This window comes from Equus caballus, chromosome 18 (assembly GCF_041296265.1).
Source record: "Equus caballus isolate H_3958 breed thoroughbred chromosome 18, TB-T2T, whole genome shotgun sequence".
Taxonomy (NCBI): Eukaryota; Metazoa; Chordata; class Mammalia; order Perissodactyla; family Equidae; genus Equus; species Equus caballus.
In genome coordinates, this window is record NC_091701.1 from 77,881,245 (window position 1) to 77,907,185 (window position 25,941).

The window sequence follows — 25,941 nt, forward strand, 5'->3', positions numbered from 1 at the left end:
ACAGCTCACATAGCCTATCAGCTCTGTACTCAGGCCTGACAGAAACATGCAACTCAATGAGAATCTTCTAGAAAGGGGCCTAATTCCTAGGCACTATGTAATATAATGGTAACATGCCAGGTGACGGTCTAACAGCGTCATTTACCTAGACTGTATATACACAATACAAATAGTTTCTCAAGGTCAGACAGAGAAATTTATAAGGCAAGATAATTATTTTTCAACAGGTGACTTCAGTAGAGTATTTAAGCCCTAACAGTTTACAAAATGCTTGAGAGAGCTATTTTCTTTGCTCTTCTCACTTGGTCAGATGGCACTCTACTGGGACTAACATCAAACTGGGTTACGTGTGTGCGTACACACACTGAATTCTGTGACTCATTCAAGAATTAAAAGAATAGGGTCTCTAATAGGAGCTAATTTGGTATTTTAATTTTACACAAAGTTTAAATATTTAGGATACAAAGAAATAAAAGGAAATCATAAACAAAATATCCCAAACCTTAACTAAGCAAAGAACATTTTATAAATTGTTAAAGAGAAAACTAAAATTATCAATATAAATCAATTAAGAATTTTTGGTGTGTCCATTTATTCAACAGGATTGGGTAAGTGTGTCATATATATGCACCATACAGAAACATCAAACTTTTTAAAAAGCAGAACACTGAGTATTTAAGAAGGTGTTGCTGCCTTAATTAAACCCGTAATTCGGAAGGCACTTCAGTAACCTTCAGTGCTCCAAAGTCGTGGTCATCATCACCGCACGATACTGAAGAAAAAGTTTATTTGTACCATGTACAAACAATAACTTCCAGTATTATGCAAGAAAACCTTACGTTTTAGGCATTTTCTTTTTTCTTTCTGTACAATTAAAAATAAAATGAACATTAGTACAGTTTTTACAAATATTTTGTTTATTTTAATGAAGCTGGTACAGACAATGTCCATTTAAAACCCATATCCCAGGCCAAAAAGTACAAATAAAATCAAAAAGAGCAGTGTTCTGTCATATACACGTCTGCATGAATAACTTTATTAACTGCTAATGAAAATTAGAACTTTTCTGGGATCTTCTGTCAAGATTTTTCTTTAATCTTACAATGCTTTCTCTTCAGTGAAGCCATCTTTGGAGTCAGTCATTACTCTCACCATCTCTATCATCTTGACTCCAACCTGATCTTCTTCTTTTGGTCCAGACCCTCAGATTTTAAATGTAGCTTCAAGTTAAGGAAAGGTCATTTTTCCACAGTTCAGTTCTCTGAAAAACTTCCATCTCCCACTGAAAGTCATAGTCCAGGAGTGAAGCAATCACATGCTAGAACTTCAGGGCCAATTGGAAAGTCATTATGAATACTCGCATTGGTCGGTCTTATTTATCACAAGCCTGAAAATGCACAGTCCTGGAAAAGGTGGCCTCTCTGTGCACACATGTAATTTTTAAAAAGGAGAGGTCAATATGAAGGGGGCTGAGGTTTGATCACCAAAAATCAGCACAATGAAAACAAACGATAATGAATAATGGGCACTAGAATTCAAATTACCAGATGTTTTAAAGAGGCAGGGTGCCAGTTTTCAATTCCGTGTCGAACACCACATTACAAAAGAACTATTTTTAAAAATAAAAAAGGATTGAGGGAAAAGAAAAAAAAATAAAAAGAATATCTAAATCGTTGAATGACCCCCTGTTTGTTCCTGATAAACTTCAATCACATCTTCTTCCTCCATCCCCAGCTGTAAGAAGGAAGAAAAATATGTTAGCTGTAGAACATAAAAGCACCACTTTTTAATTGGCTGCAATTACGTGGCCACTGTTTTCAAGTGCAAAAAGATACAAGTGATCCAGTTACCCTGTTCTAAGATTAAGACTCCTGTTTCCCTTCCTCTCAAGAGCAGAGGTCTGTCCTTCCTCTGCTTGTCTGTCTATGGAGTCATTCGTCCTACTTTGCTGAGTCAACTTCACTTCTCAGTTTACTCACCAGAGAAAATTTAAGTGTTTCTGAAAAGTACCTTAAAGGAGTGTTAAATCTAATGAAACATGTATTTAATAGTTTAATAGTTTGATGGCATAAGTTTCTAAAAAGCATTTTACTTTTTGATATAATAACCTGATAGAATCTCTTTCAAAAAGCCTAATCTCAATTTGAAATACACATGGTTTTAATTAGAAAAATACTGCCTAAGGATTCCTTTCTAAATGTCTTGCTGTCATCTACAGTTCCTTCTGGCATATAACTGTTATTTTCTTTGATACTGACCACTCTAAATGCAGAAAAGCTATCTATACATCTACTTTTATTTGATACCTCCAGCTTTATAAGCTAGATTTTTTAGCCCATCCCTTCTCAATTCTTAGAGGAAAAAAAGGGGATCCTTTAAAATCCCTTTTTAAGCAAAGTATATGCAATTATTGTTTTTTTTAATGTGCTTTATATTTATATACACTGAAATACTCTGGAATTTTTTTCTTAAAGATATTATTAATAATGGTTGCCTCTGAGAAATGGGAATGCAGATATTCAGAATATATTTATTTTCCATTTTATATACTTTGGTTGTTTGGCTTTTTATTACTTTTATTTTTAACCATGAGTATTCTTTTATTTAAAAAAGAAAAAAGAACACTGGGGGCATGGTGTCACACAGAAACCCAGGTGCTGCCCTCCATGAGGTAAGGACCGTGACTCTCGATTCTGGCGTGCAGCTGGGCTGGGAGGCACTGTGCTAGGCGGACTGAAAACAAAACTAGTACTGTTTCCACTGAACTCCGATACACCACAGAACAAATGGAAAACACAATTTTAAAGGAAAGTCTAAGGTCAATAATCTCCTTTAATGAGAAAAGTTTTGTACTTTATAGGTGACATTTTTGTGAATTACAAAATATGAAAATCAAAATATGCTAAGAAATCTGAAAGTAAAGCACAGACTTATGTTGATTTAAAGTGATTAGATTGGCTCTAGTGTTATGGATCTCTTGGTTGTGGTACATATATGAGTATTAAAATAACTACTAACTAAAGATGCTATTAAAACTTAATCTTAAGTGCACACATAGCTTAGTAAATACTGCAAGGACTAAAATTCCAAAATTACAAGGAACCTTGAAATCAGGAAGGTAGCGTGTGTCCTTAAACTATCAGTTTCAAGCAGCACATGAGTAGGGATGAGTGAACACTCCCCAAAAACCTGCGCTCTCCCACTGCCCCATCACCCCTGTGAAAAGATCATCTCTTAGTGACAGTGAGGAGGGGCCGCAAAATGCACTCAGTGTCCACTGTGCTGCAGCGAGCGCACACGCCAGGACGGGGAAAACACCACATGGGTCTGGAACAGCATACCGTGCCAAAAAGTAAGGAAATACTCAGGAAGGTGGGTGGCTACTAAACTTAGGGGACAAGTTTGATGAGAAAAAGGATATTCACATAGTTTCAAAGTATGTCCCCACAAATTACTCAATTACAAAAGAAAAAAATAACACAGTAAAAAAAAAAAAAAGACAGTTAAACTGAGTGATAAAAATTAACATCACCCATAAGGGGTTTCACATGCTCCAGATATTACACCCTGAGAAAGACACATCACCATTCATGTAGTATATTCCAGCCAAAACTACATAACTGGAATCCAGTCATGAAGGACTTTCTAGAAAATAACTGGTTGTATTTTTCAAAAATATAAATGTCATGAGATTAAAAAAAAAAAGGCTAGGGAAGTGTTACAAATTAAAAATGACTGAAGAGACACCTCAATAAAATATGTTTATACTGAACTGGATCCAGTGACGAGGGAGAAAATTTGTTATAAAAGACATAATTGGGACAAGTGACAAAATTAGGTTGTAGATTGAAGCATTCTAACAGTGTTAAGTGTCCTGAATTTGATCAACAGTACTGTGGTTATGTAAAAGAATATACCCGTTCTTAAGAAATACACACTAAAATATTAAGTAGTTAATGGCCATGGTGTATGCAATCTACTCCCAAGTGGTTCGGGGAATATATATACACACACATATATGGCAAAGAGGGAAATAATTAAGCAAAGGTAGCAAAATGTTAAAAACAGGTGAATCTAGGTGGAAGAGAGTACAATTTTTTGTACTATTCTTGCAACTTTTCTGTAAGTTGAAAATTATTTCAAAATAGAAACTTTAAAAAAGATGGAGACATGTCAAAAAGAACACAGATGCCAAACTGAAGGGGCCCCCACTAGCCAATACCCAAAGAAGAACATACACACAGATTCAAAGTATCTCCCACAAATTACTTATTAATTACACAGGAAAACGAGAACTTTACAATACATAAATCTGGCAGTTACCACCTTAACTAAGTGACCAAAGTTAACATTACACACAACAGGACCAATGACACCACGCACCTCCCGACCTGATGCACTCGCAAGTACACGGTTTCACTCGGTGCTACTCCCACCCGAAAGGCAAAATTGAAGCTCACCACAAGGAAACATCAGACAAACCCAAACTGAGGGACATTCTAAAACATAACTGGCCTGTACTCTTTTAAAAATGTCAGTGTGATGAAAAACAAAGACTGAGTAACTGTTGCAGATAAAGAAAACAACGGAGGCATGATAACTAGTTAGGATGCGTATCCTGGATGGAATCCCAGATCAGGGTTAAAAAAAAAATTATAAAGGACCTTACCGGGACAAATGGCAAAATCAGACTATTGTGACTGCATATTCAATAACAGTACTGTATCAAAGTTCAATTTCCTAAATTTGTTAATTGAACTGTGGCTCTTGGGGGAGAGCACAGAAATATTTAGGGCGAAGGGGTCATGATATCTGCAAATTAATCTCAAGTGGTCCACCAATAACAACAATATGTCTATGTAGAGAGAGTGATAATGCAAACACAGCAGGATGTTAGTGACTGGTGAATCTACAGAAAAGGCTGTTATACAGGAGAATATTACACTCGTCTCCTAACAACCCTGTGAGTCTGAAATGTTTTCAAAATAAAAATAACCATACATCATTCCCACTATCAGAATGTCAGTTTGTATTTGGAAGGAGGAATCTGTCTACATATAAATATACACTCTCTCTCACACTTTATTACTTTCAGAGTCCTCTATGCGGGGGGTGGGGTGGGGAGGGGGCGAATATATAAACAAAGAAAATGTTCCCTATAATAAAACAATTAAATGAAGACACAGAAGCATTAAAAAACATAAACCAAGACAACAGAACCAAATATATTTCTATACACTAATAAGCTCGCAAAATGGGTCAAAAGTCAAAATCAAACCATAAAACATCACCATCACCATCAAACTCTATTAGAAATCTGCCAAATCTAGGGAATATCTCTCCATCTTCAATATGACGTACTGTGTGCTTAATGACAATTTCAGTACTCAATTCCCACTTTCCACCTCTCTTTTTACTGGTACTTTCGAAGGCAATATATGGGAAGTTTCAATCCAAAAGACTGTTTCTCTCTGACAAATGATATACCACTTAAATCAGAGAATATTCACAAAAACGGCAGTTTAATATTAGTGAACCAAATCATTAAATGCAGAATTTAAAATTTTTCTTGACTCAGAGAAGAGATTATACTCACTTCTTTTGGAGTGTGATTATCAGCAATTCTCTGACCTTCAAAGAGAAACCTGAGTGAATTCATTGGAACTCCCTAAAAAGGTAAAAAACACATATGTATACACAAATCTTATACAAGATAATAAGAACTTTGATGCATAAAAAGCAAATATGAGTGGCCAGCCCAGTGGCATAGTGGTTAAGTTCGTGCACTCCACTTCGGTAGCATGGGGTTTGAGGGTTCAGATCCCAGGTGCAGACCTACAAACCATTCATCAAGACGTGCTGTGGTGGTGACCCACATAGAAAACAGAGGAAGACTGGCACAGATGTTAGCTCAGGGACAATCTTCCTCACCCAAAAAAGAAAAAAAGCAAACATGAAAGCTTCAACAGAATACATACAACATAAAACTAGACAGCCAATTCTATCATAATTATCAATTATTGAGTACCAACTTTTGCGAGGCCCTCCCTATACCAAGTATTTTACATACATAATCATAAACGTTCATTACAATCACCCTAGAAGGTACATATTATCATCTTATCTTCATTTCACAGCTAGGGAATCTAAAGCATGGAGAGGGCACACGAACTGGCCAAGAATTTAAGGCCAAACTTGTTCCTAAGCCTGTGCTCTATTCTATAGTTTCCTCTCAAATCTGTAAGTTAACATGAAAGATAAACTCAGAAATTGGATGAGCACTCTCACTAGCTTCCAACTACACAAGCAAAACTGGTTTTAAATAGATTAAATCATAGAAACTTGGTAAAGCACAGTAGCTAGCCAGGTAAGCTACAGTAAACCTGTGATGGCACAGATAGCACTATCAACATCACAAAAGATTAAAACACATTTTTCCAATCACTTAGTCAACACAAATAGTTAAAAGGGAAGAGGTGACTCACTTAAAGAGAAATCACTAGTAAGTATAAATCAAGAATCATTTATTTAGTCCAAAAGTATTATGACAGTTTTGCTCAATACCTAATGTATTAAGGTTTCCAGCTTGAGTGTTCAAACACTGTCCCAAAAACATCCAAAAAAATTAAAACTATCTTCCAATATGTACTGTACATAAATATAGGAGACCGTGCAAACTCACCTTCCATTTAATTTCAAATTCCTTCCAGGGTTGTATTAAATAATAAAATAAACGTAACTGACAAAGGCAGGATAGTCTTTGATTTTAATTATAGGATCTTTTAAAAAAGAAACATTATCCTGTGTCAGAGTGAAAAAAGTTTCTATAGAAACCAATCTATAAAATCAAAATGGAAGAATGATTCAACAAATATTTACTTTATATAGTTTTCAATCTCTCTCTATTGGGTAAGTGTTGCATGGTTCAGATAAATTAAGTTTCCTATTCGTCGTACATCATTAAATATAAGAAAAACTATCAAGCCTCTGTGAACTAAGTAAAATAACTTTTTCTTAAGTTTTAAGTATATGCCCAAGCATAAAAAAAAGTGTTGGAAGTTATTCTAAATTGATGTTATATTTTAATTATCTCCCCAAACCTAGCACTTTCCATTTTGGATCAAAGCTTAATTTTCACTTCAGCTCTGTGATTTACCTCTTTACTGTGCACCATTTTTCCTCAATAATCAACTCCTTGGTCATCAGATGGGGTGAAAAGACTAGATAAACTTCTTCAGAGTCATTGTTAGGATTAAATGACAACTCACCTAAGTCCTTAGCGCAATGCATTTAACGTATATGTTCCTTTCCCCTGGTGAACATCTCAATTTTAGCTCCCATCAATATTATTATAAATGTGAACTAGTTAAGCCCCAATTAATAAGATTTTATTAAGTTTAACAATTGACATCAAAAACAGAAGAGAAAGAAGTGTTTATTGTTTTACTTATCCTAACACCTAGGTGATCTCTTTTTCTTCTGGCAAAAGTGATTTTTATCTAAGTTTCAAATTTAAACTGTAAAAAGCAAGCCTTCTAAAAATAAAACCTACAATACCTGAGTTAATATCATGGAATATGATCTAATTATCAAAATATATCTTGGTTGTCTCCCATATAAACTAATTCCAATTACATTTATTTAAAAACCTCTCTTAGGGGCCAGCCCGGTGGCTCAGTGGTTAAGTGCACATGTGCTGCTTCGGCGGCCTGGGGTTCACCAGTTTGGATCCCGGGTGCAGACATGGCACTGCTTGGCAAGCCATGCTGTGGTAGGCATCCCACATAGAAAGTAGAAGAAAATGGGCACAGATGTTAGCTCAGGGCCAGTCTTCCTCAACAAAAAGAGGAAGATTGGCAGCAAATGTTAGCTCAGGGCTAATCTTCCTCAAAAAAAACCCTCTATTTTATTAATAATGACAATAACAGGTAACATTTATTGAGGATTTTTAGGCATCATGTTAAGACCTTTATGTAGGTCATCTGATTTCCTCTTCATGAGGTAGGCACTGTAATATTTCCATTTTAATATGGAGGAAACAAGGCACATAACTTGTCCAAGGTCCCACAGTCAGACAGTGGTGAAGCCGAATTTGAATCCAGGCAGGTGAAAGGAATTAGTTATTGTTCTAATAATCCAGCTCATGAAGGCCAGAATCTGTGAGGATTTGGCATTAATAAATTAATTAGACTTCTTTATGACTTTTTAAAAAGAGAAAATTCCTTGATGTTGAAAATACAGAATGCAATTAGCAGTAAACGTATAAAGATAATAAACTACTAATATTAATACTTAAATTTAACATATGGCTATAACACCCATGGTTAGAAACAAGGAAATTTCACAGTGATCACAAAAAAGTACTTGCCTTTATTGTGACTCACACTTATAAACTCTCAAGACAGAAACATTCATACAGCTATCTTTACAACTCTAAGTTATTTTTCAAACTAGTTCCACATATCTTATGAACTCAAATTTTGAAATGGGCCACAAGGGGGAAAAAGCAATTAAACAGGATATAAGGAGTATTCTCCTTGAGTTGCTAATGGTGAAAATAATAAAAGATCACTTGTCCTTTGGCAATCATCCTTAAAAGAAAAATTAATGACATATAAAGCTCTGTACTTAATACATACAAACCTGTCTTTGACAGTATGATTCTTTAAGTTTCTTGAGATGTGTTGTCATTTTCACTTTGAAGTGAATCTCACTGCTATCCTAAGGAGATAAAAGAAAAAAAATTATCTCTCTTTGTGTAAACTACTTGCTTTGCTTGAAATAAATTATTTAATTACACACACAATTGGCCCTCCAAATCCACGGGTTCTGCATCCACAGATTCAACCCACCACAGATCTTGTATCTACTATGATTAGGATGCGAAGTTGGCTGAGTCCACGGATGCGGAATCCACAGCTGTGGAACCTGCAGATACGGAGGGCCAATTAAGGGACTTGAGCATCCACGGGTTTTGGTATCTGCAGGGTTCCAGGAAGCAACACCCTGCAGACACTGAGTGACGATTGTACACGACAAAAACAGAAACCTTGTCACCTACATTTTCCCACCAAAACATTCTTTTTAGTATTCCTAACAGGTTTTATTAAAACACTCTAATCATCCTGAAAGTTGCTTTATACCCATTTCAAAAGACACTTAATCAAACAATGTGTGTTGGGGGTTAAAATTAGCAGTATAAGTAAAAGGATGTATGTCAAAGAACGCATTCTTTCATACTGAGTGCCGAGTCTATTTTCAAAATAAAAGAACTTGAACTGTCACAAACCCCCAAAAGCAACTCAAAACAAAAGTAGCCCCCGCAAGTGAAGCGTCGTTACAGGTGGTCAAACCAACAAGAGAGACATATACCATAAAATAACAGACTGAGGAACTGATTCCTGCCATAAACAGTCACCCCAGAGAGTCTGGTCTGTCACCTGAGAAAAATGAGTAAGAATGCAAGTCAGTCAAATTGATTTGCAGGACCACAGATTCTTTTCTTCTACCTAGACTGTCAAGCAAACTACAGGCAACCATCTGAAGAGAATACTGGCACTTGCATACTGTAAAATTTCAAAGCCAATCCTTACAATTACATATCACGTTCACAAATGTATGCTACTGCAAGGTGCATGTTTATACTTTTGTTTGTGACTAGAATTATAAAGAAAAAACAAATTCTCTTCCTATAGATAATTTCATGAACAGACAAAATTTCTACAGCATACCTCACACCATACACTAAAATTCTTCCAGACGAATTAAAAGAGCTAACGTTTCAAAATATTTTTTTAATATTTTTTCTTCCTCTTAAGAGAGAATTTTTCCTCTAATCTTGACATTAGGAAATCCTTATTCTAACGCAAGATTTTAACCTAGAAGCCATAAAAAAAGGAGATTGATAAACTTGATTTAATAAAAACATAAACCATTCATACAGTAAAAGGCACCATAAACAAAAGTTAAGAGACAGTGGAGAAAATACTCACAACACACAAAACAGACAAGAAAAATCAAGAACACATAAAGAATTCCTACAAATCAATATTTAAAAAAGGTAATCACAAATCGAATACAACAATACATTAAAAAGATCATATATCGTGATCAAGTGGGTTTCATTTCAGGGATGCAGGGATGGTTCAACATCCACAAATCTATCAACGTGATACACCACATTGACAAAATGAAGAATAAAAATCACATGATCATCTCAATAGATAGAGAAAGCATTTGACAAGATACAGCATCCATTTATGATAAAAACTCTAAATAAAATGGGCATAGAAGGAAAATACCTCAACATAATGAAGCCCATATATGACAAACCCACAGCAAATATCATTCCCAACAGAGAAAAACTGAAAGCTATCCCTCTAAGAACAGGAACCAGACAAGGATGCCCACTGTCACCACTCTTATTTAACATAGTATTGGAAGTCCTAGCCAGAGCAATCAGGCAAGAAAAAGAAATAAAAGGGATCCACATTGGAAAAGAAGTGGTGAAACTGTCACTCTTTGCAGACGACATGATTTTATACATAGAAAACCCTAAAGAATCCACTAAAAAACTTTTAGAAACAATAAATGAATACAGTCAAGTTGTGGGATACAAAATCAAGATACAAAAATTGGTTGCGTTTCTATACACTAACAACGAAGTAGCAGAAAGAGAAATTAAGAATACAATCCCATTTACAATTGCAACAAAAAGAATAAAATACCTAGGAATAAACTTAACCAAAGAGGTGAAAGATCTGTACACTGAAAAGTATAAAACATTGTTGAAAGAAATCGAAGTAGACACAAAGAAACAGAAAGATATCCCATGCTCTTGGATTGGAAGAATTAACATCGTTAAAATGTCCATACTTCCTAAAGCAATCTATAGATTCAACGCAATCCCTATCAAAGTTCCAACAACATTTTTCACAGAAATAGAACAAAGAATCCTAAAATTTATATGGAACAACAAAAGACCCCGAATAGCCAAAGGATTCCTGAGAAAAAAGAACAAAGCTGAGGGTATCACTCTCCCTGATTTCAAAATACGCTACAAAGCCATAGTAACCAAAACAGCACAGTACTGGCATAAAAAGAGACACACAGATCAATGAAACAGAATCGAGAGCCCAGAAATAAACCCACACATCTATGGACAGCTAATATTCGACAAGGGAGCCAAGAGCATACAATGGAGAAAGGAGAGTCTCTTCAATAAATGGTGTTGGGAAAACTGGACAGCCACATGCAAAGAATGAAAGTAGACCATTATCTGACACCATGCACAAAATCAACTCAAAATGGATTAAAGACTTGAATGTAACACCCGAAACCATGAAACTTCTAGAAGAAAACATAGGCAGTATGCTCTTTGACATTCGTCTTAGCAGCACATTTTCAAGTCCCATGTCTGACTGGGCAGGGGAAACAAAAGAAAAACTGAACAAATGGGACTACATCAAACTAAAAATCTTCTGCACAGCAAAGGAAACCATCAACAAAACGAAAAGACAACCTAACAATTGGGAGAAGATATTTGCAAACCATATATCAGATAAGGGGTTAATATCCAAAATATACAAAGAACTCATACATCTCAACAACAAAAAAACCAACAACCCAATTAAAAAATGGGCAAAAGATCTGAACAGAGATTTCTCCAAAGAAGATATCTGGATGGCCAACAGGCATATGAAAAGATGCTCAACATCATTAGCTATCAGGGAAACGCAAATCAAAACTACAATGAGGTATCACCTCACTCCGGTCACAATGGCTACAATTAACAAGACAGGAAACAACAAGTGTTGGAAAGGATTGGAGAGAATGGAACCTTCATACACTGCTGGTGGGAGTGCAAACTTGTGCAGCCACTATGGAAAGCAGTATGGAGTATCAGAAAATTAAGAAGAGATCTACCATATGATCCAGCTATCCCACTGCTGGGTATTTATCCAAAGAACTTGAAAACACAAATGCATAAAGATACATGCACCTCTATGTTCACTGCAGCATTATACACAATAGCCAAGACTTGGAAGCAACCTAGGTGCCCATCAAGGGACGAATGGATAAAGAAGATGTTGTGTATATACACAATGGAATACTACTCAGCCATAAGAAATGATGAAATCTGGCCATGTGTGACAACATGGATGGTCCTTGAGGGTAATATGCTGAGTGAAATAAGTCAGAGAGAGAAAGTCAAATACCGTATGATCTCACTCCTAAGTAGAAGATAAAAACAATGACAAACACATAGCAATGGACATTGGACGGGCAGTTGCCATAGGGGAAGGGGGGGAGGGCAAAAGGGGTGATTAGGCTCACATGTGAGGGGAAGGACTCTAATTCGTTTTTGGGTGGTGAACATGATGTAATCTACACAGAATTCAAAATATATTACGATGTACATCTGAAAGCTATATATTGTTATAATCCAATGTTACTGCAATTAAAAAATAATAAAAAATTTAAAAAAATAAAAAGGTAATCAATGGCATAGGAGAGACATACAGATTAATGCAATAAAACTAAGGGCCCAGAAATAAAGCCATATATATCTATGTTCTCTTGATTTTTGACAAGGATGCCAAGCAGTTCAATGGGAAAAGGATGGACTTTTCAACCAATGGTCTGGGACAAATGGATAGCCACATGCAAAAGAAGTTAGAATCTACCTCAAATCCGGACAAAAATGATCAAAGACTTAATCACAGCAGCAAAAGAAAAAACAGATCAATTCACCAAATTTAAAACCACGTGCTGCAAAAGGACATAACCAAGACAGCGAAAAGACAACCCAAGATGGGAGAAAATATTTGCAAACCATCTATCTGATTAAGGTCTAATATCCATAATATAAAAAGAATTATTACAACTCAAAAATAAAAAAATAATCCAATTTTTAAATGGACAAAACATCTGAAGAGACATTTCTCCAGACATGACGTATAAATGGCCAATAAGAACATGAAAAGATACTCAACATCATTAGCCATCAGGGAAATGCAAATCGAAAAAGATACTACTTCACCCAGTAGGATGACTATAATCAAAAAGACAGATAACAGTAAGTATTGACCAGAATGGAGAAATTGAAATCTTCATACATTGCCAGTGGGAATTAAAATGATGCAGCCACTGCTGAAAATAGTTTGGCAGGTCCTCAAAAAGGTAAACAAAATTACCACTGTATTAGACCCAACAATTCCACTCCTAGATATATACCCAAGAGAACTAAAAACACATCTACATAAAAACTTACATATGAATGTTCACAGCAACATTATTCATGATAGCCAATATATGGAAACAACCCAAATGTCCATTAACTGATGAACTTAATAACAAACTGGTATATCCATACAATGAATTATTATTTGGCCATAAAAAGGAATGAAATACTGATACACGCTACAACTTGGATGAACTTTAAAATATGCGGAATGAAAGAAGCCAGACACAAAAGGCCATATATCACATCATTTCATTTTCATGCAACGTCCAGAATAGGTAAATCCATAAAGACAAAAACTAGCTTAGTGGTTGCTAGAGGGTGGAGGGAGAGGAGGATGCAGAGTTATTGCTAGTAAGTACAGCATGTCTTTTTTAGGGTGATGAAAACATTCTGGAATTAAATAGCGGCAATAGTTGCACAGCCTTGTGAATGTACTAAAGCCAATGAATTATACACTTTAAAATGGAGAATTTTATGGTATATGAATTATATCACCATAAAAAATTTTCAAAATGAGATAATCACAGAAAATGGCAAAAGGATATGAACACACAATAGAAGAACATAAACATAGTAGACAAAAAATTACACCTCACTGATAGAGAAATGCAAAATAAAATTCTTTTACCTATCATACTGGCACAAAATTGAAAGACTGGTAATATTTCACGTTTGGGAGAATGTGGGGAAATGGTACGCTGATGCTTTGATGGTGAGAGTCCACCAATTCTGTCTTTTGCCCTTTAAAAAAAACAACTATGAAGATTCATTCCTCCAACAATTTTCAGCTAACCTTCTAAGTATCAGCAAACATCTCAAAAAGGGTCAGTAAGATACAGGCCAGAGTCTGGAGAAATGAGGTGCCAGGAAAAAGCAAAGGGTCAGGAAAAGGGCAGAGAGGTCCTTTTGTTTAAGGTTGGCCTCAGCCTTATCAACTCAATAGTATCCACTGTATTTGCCATTGACGACTGCTAACGAAAAAAACAGGTTTATTTGGCGAAATTAAGGTGATCTAAATCTGCAAAGCAGACCAATTAAAAAAAACAGTACCAGCCTCTTCTACTTCCAAGAGATGCATACATAGTAAATAAAAATGCCTTTTATAAATAACTTGCCTTACCTAAATCACTTTTCCCATGTGTTAGAAATTATTCACAGATTCAAGGAAGAGTCAAAGGAGAAAAATAATGAAACTCACCTGTCCAATGACTTTCAGTTTTATGTATTCTCCTTCCTTCTTATCCCCCAAATCCTCAGTTGAAGGTTTTGCCTCCTGAAAGAAAAGGACATTTAAAGAAAAGAGCAAAAAAGGTCCCAACCCAATTACTGTCCCAAACACTAGTTCACTAGAAATCAAGAACGAGGTCTCTTTTCTTACAATATCCTACAATAATGGTAATAACACTTCGCCGTGCATCAGAACCCCCCAAGGACTGGTTAAGCCCCCTAGGCCCCACTCCCAGTTTGTTCTGTAGGTCTGGGGTAGGGCTGCAATTTGCATTTCTAACAAATTACCACTCTGCTGGGCAGAGGAACAACCTGGAAACCATTACCCTTACAGTCAATTCCTATTAGTCAAAGGAAGCTCATTCTCCATGAATTCTTAACCAAACATTCTGAACCCAAGATTATCTTCTCACAGCCTATGGGGAGAAGTTAACTACGCCCATTACAAAACTATACTAAGAAACACAAATTAATCATAGTAGCATAAGCAAACTCTATTTAGGAGGAAATCAAATGGCCAAGCATCTGGCCTAACATACTCTAGAGTCAAAACAAATCAGTTTTCTCTCACCTACTATTTTAGACTACCTGAAGCGTTATATGCAATGTCAGAAGATTAGGCTTGGCTGAAAAAGAATTAGGGGAATTGAACCTAAATGAGAGAAAAGCACAAATGGTAAGCAGGAAAAGGGAAGAGGAAACCAGACTGGAAGAAAGAAAAGAGAGTCACAAAGGAATTCCAAATGAAGGGATACTGAAAAGAAAACGAAACTAACACAATAAATTAGTTGAAACAACTTCACCACGAAGTATCTAAGAAAAGTAAGCCACTTTTTCTTTTTTAAGATTTTTTATTTTTTCCTTTTTCTCCCCAAAGCCCCGCCGGTACATAGCTGCATATTTTTTTTAGTTGTGCGTCCTTCCAGTTGTGGCATGCGGGACTCCGCCCCAGCATGGCCTGACAAGCGGTGCCACGTGCGCAGCCAGGATCCCAACCGGCGAAACCCCGTGCTGCCAAAGCAGAGGAACCCAACCACCCAGCCACGGGGGCGGACCCGTAAGCCACTTTTAGTAAAGGAGGAAGCCTGGAAAATTTCACTCAATGGTGTGATAGAAGCAGCTTTCCCATGTGCTATATCTTTGTTTGGCCACCAAATAAATTATTCACTTACTTAAATATATACTATATTATTCATAACAATTTCAAAGTGTTAATCCATGCTTGATAAGAATATAACCAACCATATTGTATCTTAAAAATAAAATAACGGCCTTACCTGTGTATCTCACGCCAGTAACTTAAAACTAATAAACTCTTTGACACTCAAAATTTAACAGAAAATATTAAACTAGAAGTAGCTTTTAACTTTAAGATAGAGGCTAGTGGGGGCCAGCCCTGTGGCCGAGTTTTAAGTTTACGCGCAGAGGCGGCCCAGGGTTTCGCAGGTTGGGATCCTGGGCGCAGACATGGCACCGCTCATCAAGCCACACTGAGGCGGTGTCCCACATGCCACAACCTGAAAGATCCACAACTAAAAATACACAACTATGTACCCGGGGGCTTTGGGGAGAAAAAGGAAAAATCTTTTAAAACAATAAATAAATAAAATAAAATAAAATGCCATCTGACCTGCCCAGAATCTTCAGGGTTCAGTTCAAACTCCTTAGCTGACACACAGTGGTCCTTCGTGTGCTGGTCCTTATTCTCCTGTTTCTTACTAATAATACCCTTTGCTCCAGCCATATTGAACTATCTACAACTCCTTGAACATGGCACCCTCTATCTTATCTCCCCTATCTCTGTACAAGCTAATTCCCTCTGCTTGGAATGTCCTTTCCTACCCTAATCCCTTTTCAAGACCACTCGGGCATCACTTCCTACAAAATGATTTCCCAGACCACCCTCTTAAATGTCCCATACTGCTTACTTGTATCTATTATAACCACATTCGCATGCCTGTATCTCCCACTAGACTAAGCTCCTTATTGGCATGCCTTACTCTTCTTTGTATTTCTGGTCAAGCACAGTGCCTGGTACTTTGAAGATATTCAATATGCTTGCCAAATAAATTAATGTTTTCTGTGATGGTTTTGTATGTCTTGTCTCACCGTAAGTGTATAAGGAGAGGGTCCTAAGTTTTTCATCTTTATAATCTCTGTAGTGCCAGGCGAATACTAGGCAATTATTTAATGCTCGCTGAATTAAGGTGACAGCACTACTTTCTGTATCATACCACAAAATGTTACTAACGCTTCATACTTCTACTCTACACAACAGTCAGTCCAAACAAAAATCCTTTCAGATTTTTATATTCACAGTTGAAAATAAGAATTCACTCCGTTCATAAGAACATGTGAACACAGGGATTTGCTATTTCCACAAACAAGGCGCCACTTTCCCTAGTCGCTCCATTTCGGCGACGTCTTCCAGACTGAAGCCCCACAGCAGTGTCATCGGTGCCACTTGTTTAACAGCCTCATGCTTGCCTAACGCAGCCATCCAATTTTTCCTGTGCTACCTTTTTTTCTTTTGACAAACTAGTCTGGAAAGTGAGAAGATCTTAGATAAAAAAGGCCAAAGTTTGTCTCCAGAGATTTCAGCGTCTTTTGTATGCTCTTTCCTTCTCTCCCCCGTAAAAAAGCAGCCAATACAGAATGGTATGGCACACTAGCTACCAAACAGTGCAAGCATACAGCACTGGGTCTGGGACACCAGGTCATCAGAGAAAAGAGAATCCCAGAGAGGGCCGGTTGATTTGGCTGGAGAGGATGCACAGCCCAAGAGCAGAAAAACCTGGTAACCTAAGAAAAAGTAAATGTATGTACAAGATCAAAGAGAGGAACTGAAAACCTCTAAGTTTTCAGGTGTCATCCAGAGACTGAATCATGGTACCTGGAATGGTAAAGGAATTTATCAGACACCAGGCACTATCAACTCTTCTTTGCAAGATATAGAAGGAATAGCTTGGAAATAGAAGACGGCTGGATCTGGAAAGAGAATTAGACTGGAAAGGACAGAAAACACAACGATCCTCATTTAAAAATATAAAAAATTCATGAGAAGGATTTTATTGTGCCATTTCAAAGTCAAAAAACAAGGACTTTGCTTAGAAGTGCTCTGCCAATCAGTATGCTGACAATCCAATCACATGGAGAGAGCATCACACTTTACCCACAGTCTGTCACCGACCCTTCCACTCATACAAGGGTTGTTCGTTCTTCTGAATGAGGGGAGATTCTGAGGAAATCCAAAAACAAAGAATGCATTTACCCTAGTTTGATGACATTAACAAATCTGTTCACTTTTTAAGGAGTGACAACAATATCCTGGTCATGTCAAAAGAAAAAGTACTTCTCTTTTAGAGATACATACTGAAATATTTACAGATAAAATGTCTGGGACTGGCTTCAAAATAACATGAGGGATTCAAGTGGGGCTGTGCAGCTGAAATAAGACAGCCAAGAGATGGATATATAGGTACAATTATATGTACATTAAAATTTTCCATAATAAAACATTTCATAAAAATGCATTCACTCAAAGTTTCCAAAAATTCTGTTAACCATAGGTCTTACTGTAACATATCAGTTTACTTTATTTCCTAATGAAGCAAGCTCAACAAGGGTTAAATTGGATAATTCTAATACTTATATCCATTATTAAAAAATACAAACTCCAAAATCACCATAAAGTCTTCTCCCTCATAATTCAATGAATTTACCACAATTCTAAAAACACAAAAATACACATACATTTTCAGCTTCATGCTACACATATTCAAACTTAATGAGACGGTACTAGAGATCTGGAACGGAACTGACCAAATTTAGCTCCATAACTTCAAAGTTTAAGTCGGGCTGTCAAGACACTGGGTCTTCTGTAAATCTACATTCAACCCTACAATTGTGGTTAAACACTAAACATGCACAGACAACTTCTCAGGAACTGAAAATTATAATTGAAAATTGCACTGGTTGTGTAAACCCTACTCTTTGATCCTAGACTACGGACGTATGCAAAGCCTGGAACAAACTGGCCTGACCGTATCTAAAAGTACCAGCACATAGATGAGGTATGGCAGACAGGCAGTTGTTCATTACCTATCCAATATCCATTTTCCCCTTCTTCCTTACAAAGGGAAGCCTAAATGTGCCCAGCTAAAAAAGAATATTTCCCAGCTTCTCTTAAGGCCACATGATGCAGTGCTGGTCAATGAGAGAAAAGATGACATAGTTTTTGGTATACTTTTTCCCTTTGCTTTATCCCTTTCTCCTGCCTGGAACAAAGATACAAAGCAACCTTTTTGTGCCCACAAGGAGACAAGCATGAGCTGTTAAGGATGGAGGAGAAAGGCATACGAAGGCATTGTGGCACTATCTTACCAGCCCTGAACTACTTACGTCTGGATGTATTTCATGAGAAAAATAAACTGCATATTTGTTTAACTTACTATATATCAGATTTTCTGATATTCAGGCCAAAACCAATCTAACCCGACATAGGAAGTGCTGTAAATAGGTATCGTTTGGCTCATGTTAAAAACAGGTCCTAGAAAACCACCTCAATGTGCGTGAAAAGCAGAATGGAGAAGTAAATTGTGGTACCTTCACACAATGGAATGCAATACGGCAATGAGATTTAACAAGATACAACTACACACAATAATATGGACAATCTCCAAACAATGAGCAAAAGAAGCCAGACACAGAAGTATACACTGTATGATTCCACTTATATCATGTTATAATGTATAAAACCAGGCAAAACTAATCTGTGTGTTAGTTAGGCTAGTGGTTCTTAATTTGGGTGCTGGCTGCATAAACATGATCAATTTGTGAAAGTTCAAACTATCCATTTATGTGCACTTTTTCATATGTATATTAATCTTCAGTAAAACCTTTAAAAATAACTGGCCCTGAACACTGAGAACAGTGAGTCCAGCAAACAGAACTCCACCCTTCCTTCCTTCAGGTCTTTTCCTTCAGACTCTCATTAGCTCAGCAAAGGCAATCACAGGCAAAAAGAATGGTCGAAATAGAAAAGCATAACAAATACCATACATCTTTAAATAAATCTGAGTCATGTTGTAGGAATATTCAAAATTTAACCGTAAAACTAAGGTGCTCAATGATAAAACCTGTGTGAACTTACCAACATGACTTTTTTGGAGTATCAGATAATTATCTACCAAAAAAAAAAATCACAATTTCAGGAAATTCCAAAATGGGAATACTACATGGCTTAGAGAAAATTATCCGTAACAATCCCAATGTCCTGGAAGATGCAAATGATTTGATCTTGGAGATAAAGTTACCAGGTCTATCGCAAATAGAAGTAAAGGTCAAGAAGGTATGCAAAAGCATCATAAAAGGAAAACGACTCCACTCGGACAGCCAGCCCTTCCTCCGGACCCAAACGTCACGGGAACTGAAAGAGGAGGAGGAGGACCTGCTGCTTCATGTTTCTGAGGCAACCCTCCAATTCTAGGGCCGAGAATGATGCTGACAGCACACTGACAGTCAAGAAATACTTGATAAATGAATGAATCTGACCACTCATTCCTTCAAAAACTTTTACTAAAGTATCCAGTCACTTTGCCCGGGCACTTCAGGAAAAAAAGAATGAAGAAAGCCTGATTCCTGACCCTGAAAAGCAAATGGTCCAATGGAGAAAGACACTTAAGTAAATAACTGTAACACTATATAAAAAGCTATAACGGAGACATTCTAACTGCCCTGGGGAACTAATGGGTGTCACGACATACTTGACAATTGCTTTATAGTTTTGCAATTTGAACTACTCAACTAACCTTCAAGAGTACTCTAACCATAACAATCACATTCAGTTTTCAAAATATTATTAAGTATTGTTTAGGTGACATTTGCTTTGAAATGTTTTATTATAATCTATATGTTTGCAACACCCACTAGCAGCACCTCATATATCTATCAGAGAGAAGAGAGAACATATCTTTACTCTCCTAGGCCATGGAATGCTTAATGTATGTATCACTACCTGCTCAAATCATAGCTACAGTTTAACGTACTTATTCTATGATATAAATAGTAGTATACACAATTATGAATTTTAATATACGCCCAGTTCATCGTATTCTTCTGCTCTCTCAAGCCAACAATTACTAAGATCAGTAAACAGCAACAGGGAGATATAAAGAACACTGCAGGGAATAATGCTATCCTAACAGAAGAAATACAATTCATGTCATAGATTAAAGATAACTGCAAATTCACGGTTACTCTTCCCTTTGAGAAACGGAGTCTAAATGCCTTTCCCTTGGTGACTATAGTTAATAATACTGTATTGCATATTTGAAAGCTAAGAGAGTAAACCTTAAAAGTTCTCACACAAGAAAAAAATTTGTAACTATGTGTGGTGATGGATGTTAACTAGATTTATTGTGATCATTTCAAAATATATACAAATATTGAATCACTATGTTGTACACCTGAAACTAATGTGACATGTCAATTATATCTCAATAAAAATAAATAAATCTCTTGAATTTGGGCTGGCCTCAGTGAACTGCCTGACCAACCAAATGCGAAAGTGAGTTCCAACGCTAGGTCCCAGGAGGCTTGAGGTTTCCACTCCGCTTCTCTGGGAACACTCACTCTCTTGTGAGGCCTGAGCTGCCATAGGTCTGACTATCCTGGGATCCCCAGGCTGAAGAGAACACATGATGAGACCACTCACAGAGGCCCTGAGACTGTAAGAACAGTCCAGCTATTTGAGTAAGCCTAGCTGAGGCCCCCACACAAGGAGCGATGATGAGTCCAACTCACAGAGCCCTGCTCAGTGGCAGATTTATGAGCAAATTACAAGATTGTTGTTTTAAGCCACTAAGTTTTGAGGTAGCTTGTTAGGAACCAACAGATAACCTCAATTACATAATGGTCCAAATCCTTGACCAAAGATAAAAGGAAATCATTCAATCAATCTCTCTCTCTGACTCTGAGGCGGGGGCAGGGAGAACGAACCTTGTCATAACAGATTCAGTTAGCATTTAAAGCAAACCAGTCATCCAAATTATTACAAATTAACAGACCTGAACTGAAGAGCTGAAGTCCTCACTGCCTTTGATGATTCTGACATACGAAAAAAAAAGATAAACTTGAAGACGGGGAAGGAGAAAGGGAAAATATTTGGACAAATCACCCTTGCCCATTTGATATTAAGCTTCTGGTTCTATGTGAGTGCTTAATTTTGCTGCAAGGTGATTAGGCTAAAGGAGAGCACCCAATCCGTTACTGGTTAAAGTCTAGTCCTTAACCTTTTTGAGGGATCATGTACCCCTGATGAAAGCTATTTCTTTCTCCCTTAAAAAAAATACACATGCACAAATACTCACAAAACAATCTATACAATTTCAGTGAATTTTCAGCCCTTAAGGTCCATGAACCTCAGGTTTAGAAACTATTTTAGAAGATTATTCAATAATGGTCCACAAATCCACTACATAATGGCAGCATTGTCAGAATTATAAGAAAGCATTTCACTCAAATTCCAAAAATAATCATTTTTCATTAATCAATGGAGAACCCAGCAATTTAAGTCTCGTGTGAATTTAATATCCACCTATTTTAACCTGAAATTATTACTCAATTTCAATATCTTAGCAACAGACAATAACCTTCTGAGAGGTACTTCAGAAAACACATGATTCTAAAAGAATCTGGTTTAAATTAAGATTGTGATTCAGTCTCATCTGCTGATATTGCATAGTTGTAACTTGGGATTCTTACTCTCACTCATAAGCCTCTTAAGGGTGAGAGTGGAGCTGCATATCTCTTTAAATCCTTAGTACTCAACACTGGAACTGTACTGGGTCCTGATTATTAATAATGATGCTGGTCAATCAACCTAAAGCAACAGTTCTCAAACTTCTTGGTCTCAGGACTCTTTTACACTTTTAAAAATTATTTAGAACCCCCTAAAGCTTTTGTCAGGTTGGTTATGTCTACTGAGGTATACAATATTTAGACACTGAAACCACCAAGAAATGTTTTAAATATTAATTCATTTTTAAAATAACAATAAACTCATTATATATTAGCAAAGAACATTTTCATTAAAAATAGTTTCCAAAACAAAACTAATGAGAAGAGTGACACTGTTTCTGCATTCTTGCAAATCTCTCAATGCCTGCCTTAACAGAAAGCAGGTGGATTTTCACATCTGCTTCTACATTTCAATCTGTTGTAATACCACAGGTCATTTAAGTCTTGAGAAAACTCCACTAAACACTCATGAAAGAATGAAGAGTGAAAAAGACAAATAATGTGTCATGTGCTGGTATTATCATGAAAATAGTTTTGGCCTCGAGGACCCCCTGAAAAGGATCTAAAGAACCTCTGGCCTACAGCCACCTGTTAGTGCCCCAGGTCCTTTATTTTTTCCCTCACGTCTTTCTTAAATGACCGGAATTCAATCTGGTGGAATAAATTCTACCATTTACTTCATAAGTCCTTCTGTACATTTCTGTTTCAACATGCTTCCTAGCCACTTCTGAGCATCAAAATAAAAGGCTGACGAAACTGAGCATTTACACCTGTTCCTCCCTCCCTGGTAACCAAGTAAACAACTATCTAGGGAAATACTTATAATGCCATTCCCATACCAACTTGGGAATTAACCTCGACTGTTAGTAAGAAGACCCATCCAAAACTATCTAGATTATGGTTAAGCTTTAAAAACATACATGTGCATTTTGCACGACAGTACAAATCCACAAAAGCATCACTTGCTCTCACCAAGTGGTACAAAACTGAACTAGGTTAAAAGCCAGGGGAATAAGTGTTAAATTTAAAAGCTCAAGTACACTACGGAGTTGAATGAAAAACAGTTTCCTAGATAACTATCACTAAACAAGCAAAAGGTCCAAAAATACTTTAAAAAGTCAATGTCGCCTGAGCAACAAAACGAAGTCCAGACAAAAACCTTACGAATTAAAAACTAGCCATAAGCGTGGTTAACTACAAAAAGATGAGGAAGAAAAACTTAACTACGGAAAACCGAATACTCCTGATTGAGTGCAAATTCCAAGGAAATACTTGATAGTAAATACTAACATTGAGATGGAGCACTTTGCCAAAATCCGCAGCTTTCTACAAATGTTCTGCAACTGCTCTCCATACACGGAGCTTTCCTATCCTTTTCCTACAAGGGATCAGTCACCTTCAGGTTAATGCCCAGATGAAATGTTTTGAGTTGCTCTAGCAGTTTTGTGCTACTTTCTTTCTTGGTTATTCTGAGTGCTCTCTTACAACTGGAGAGCCGCTCAACCAATCCCGAGTAAGGAAAGGGAAAGTACAAGAAAAGAGGCGACAGCTCCGCACCCCCACACGGCAAGACTCCGAGCGCGGCGGCGGCCCGGCCCTCGCCGCAATCGCAATCCGGACGGAAAGCAGAGCTTTCTAGGTTCCCAGCAACCCGAGACCGCGTCTCCCTGCCCCCGCCCCCACGTCCCCACTCAGGAACTACCCAAAGACCCAGACCAAAAAGTGGAGTACAGCCGCTTTTCAGGGCCCGGAGCCTCCAGGGCAGGGATTCTCTCCCGTTACATAACCGGGGCCTAGGGCCCCGCTTCTGCAATCAGTCCTCGGAGAGGGAGGCGGACGGGCTCCCCAGGGACCCTCGCGGGGGGTGGAAGCCGGGCTCTGCACCTGGTGGACTGGAGACAGAAGGGGGCCGACTTGACGGAGGCCGCGGCCAGAGGCGCTGGGGCGAGGGGACGAGCGAGCCCGGGGAGCGGCAGGGCGGCTCCCGGAGGCCCGCGGCAGGCCCCGGCGTCTGCGGCCCCAGCCCACTCCCTTCCTCCCGGGCCGAGGCCCCACCGGCCGCCCCCTCCCCCAGGGCGCGCTCCCCTCCCCCGCGCCTCCATCCCGGCCCCGGCTGAGCGGCAGGCGGCCCTGCCGAGGAGGGCCTCGGCCCCGCCATCGCGCGCGCCCAGCCCGGTACCTGGTCAGACATGGTGACGGCGGCTTCCCCCGGGGTCTCCGCGCAGCAGCAGCCTCGGGCACGCAGGACCTCGCTCCGGGGTTTACAAATCCGTCTCTCTTCCCTACAGCACAACACCGCGGCTGGAGGGACTTCCGCTACGCCTCGCGTCACTTCCGGTACGCGCCGGGGGAGGGACGGGCGAGAGGGGAAGGCGAGGCGGGAAAACGGCGGGGAGCCGACGGCCGGGAGGGCTCGCGCGCCGCTGTGTTGGTGGTCGCGCGAGTGACTCAACGACAGTCTCCTCAGCGCCGCCGAGCGCCGGGGCCCGCGCCCGTCCCCCGGCGACAGTTCCCGGTCCCCAAAGTTGCTGTTGGGAACCGTAGCGACAGCCCAGACTCCTCCCTCCCGGACACCTTGCGCGTCTCTGAACGCCGAGCCCGACGCTTCTATTGTCTCCCGGCCTGGCTCGTCAGCCTTCCTAAATAATCTGAATTGAATCCCTGTGCTTCTGACCCCAGAGCTAACGTTTTTGGTTAACCAGCGCCCTGCTTCCCCCGCTTGCCAAACACATGACCTTGATTAAAAAAAGAAAGCAAAACAGTCATCCCATTGGACACAATCTCGATGAGCTGATTCCAACCCGTGAATTCCTTGCTCTGAGTTAACGATGATCCTTCTATGATTTCTTTTTCAAAATACAGTGGCTCTACGGGCATAAGCGTAGAGAATCAGGATGTAAACAAATGGAATAGAATTGAGATTCCAGAAATAAATCAATAAACCCTCACACATCAATTAATTTTGCACAAGAATGCCACAATTCAATGGTGAAAGAAGCACTTCAACAAATGTTACTGGAACAAGTGGATACCGACTTGCAAAATGAATTTGGTTTACTACCTCAAAACATGAAAAATTAACTTAAAACGGATCAAAGGCCTAAATGTAAGAGCTACAACTCTTAAGAGAAAACATAAGTATAAAACTTGACCTTGGGTTAAGTGAGAGCTTCTTAGATATGACGCCAAAAGCACAAACAACGAAAGAAAAATAAATACGTTGGACTTAATCAAAGTTAAAAACTTTTGTCTAGGGGCCAGCCCAGTGGTGCAGCAGTTAAGTTTGCATGTTCCCCTTGGGCAACCGGGTAGCCCGGGGTTTGCCAGGCTGGATCCCGGGTGTGGACATGGCACCGCTTGGCAAGCCATGCTGTGGCAGGCGTCTCACTTATAAAGTGGAGGAAGATGGGCACGGATGTGAGATCAGGGCCAGGCTTCCTCAGCAAAAAGAGGGAGATTGGCAGCAGGTGTTAGCTCAGGGCTAATCTTCCTCAAACGAAAAAAAAAATCAAATATAAAAAACGTTTTCCTTTTGGGGCTGGCCCCGTGGCCGAGTGGTTAAATTTGCGCGCTCCGCTTCAGGCGGCCCAGTGTTTCGTTGGTTCGAATCCTGGGCGCGGACATGGCACTTCTCATCAGACCACGCTAAGGCAGCGTCCCACATGCCA

At 38.5% G+C, this 25,941-nt stretch overlaps 1 protein-coding gene across 2 annotated transcripts; it reads right to left on the minus strand.

Moving 5' to 3' along the window:
* Nucleotides 1-894: 894 nt before the first annotated feature.
* SUMO1 (small ubiquitin like modifier 1) lies at nucleotides 895-25,085 on the minus strand. 2 transcript variants are annotated; one of them, XM_023622409.1, is made up of 6 exons: nucleotides 24,158-24,390; nucleotides 21,541-21,580; nucleotides 14,445-14,519; nucleotides 8,644-8,721; nucleotides 5,597-5,668; nucleotides 895-1,734 (listed from the first exon to the last, which is right to left on the minus strand). In XM_023622409.1, the coding sequence occupies exons 1-6, from the start codon at nucleotides 24,373-24,375 to the stop codon at nucleotides 1,666-1,668; spliced, it is 552 nt and encodes a 183-aa protein (XP_023478177.1). In that variant the 5' UTR covers nucleotides 24,376-24,390; the 3' UTR covers nucleotides 895-1,665. The 2 variants fall into 2 exon arrangements, with proteins under 2 accessions (XP_023478177.1, XP_070097723.1); XM_070241622.1 differs by lacking the exons at nucleotides 21,541-21,580; nucleotides 24,158-24,390 and adding an exon at nucleotides 24,453-25,085.
* Nucleotides 25,086-25,941: the final 856 nt, after the last annotated feature.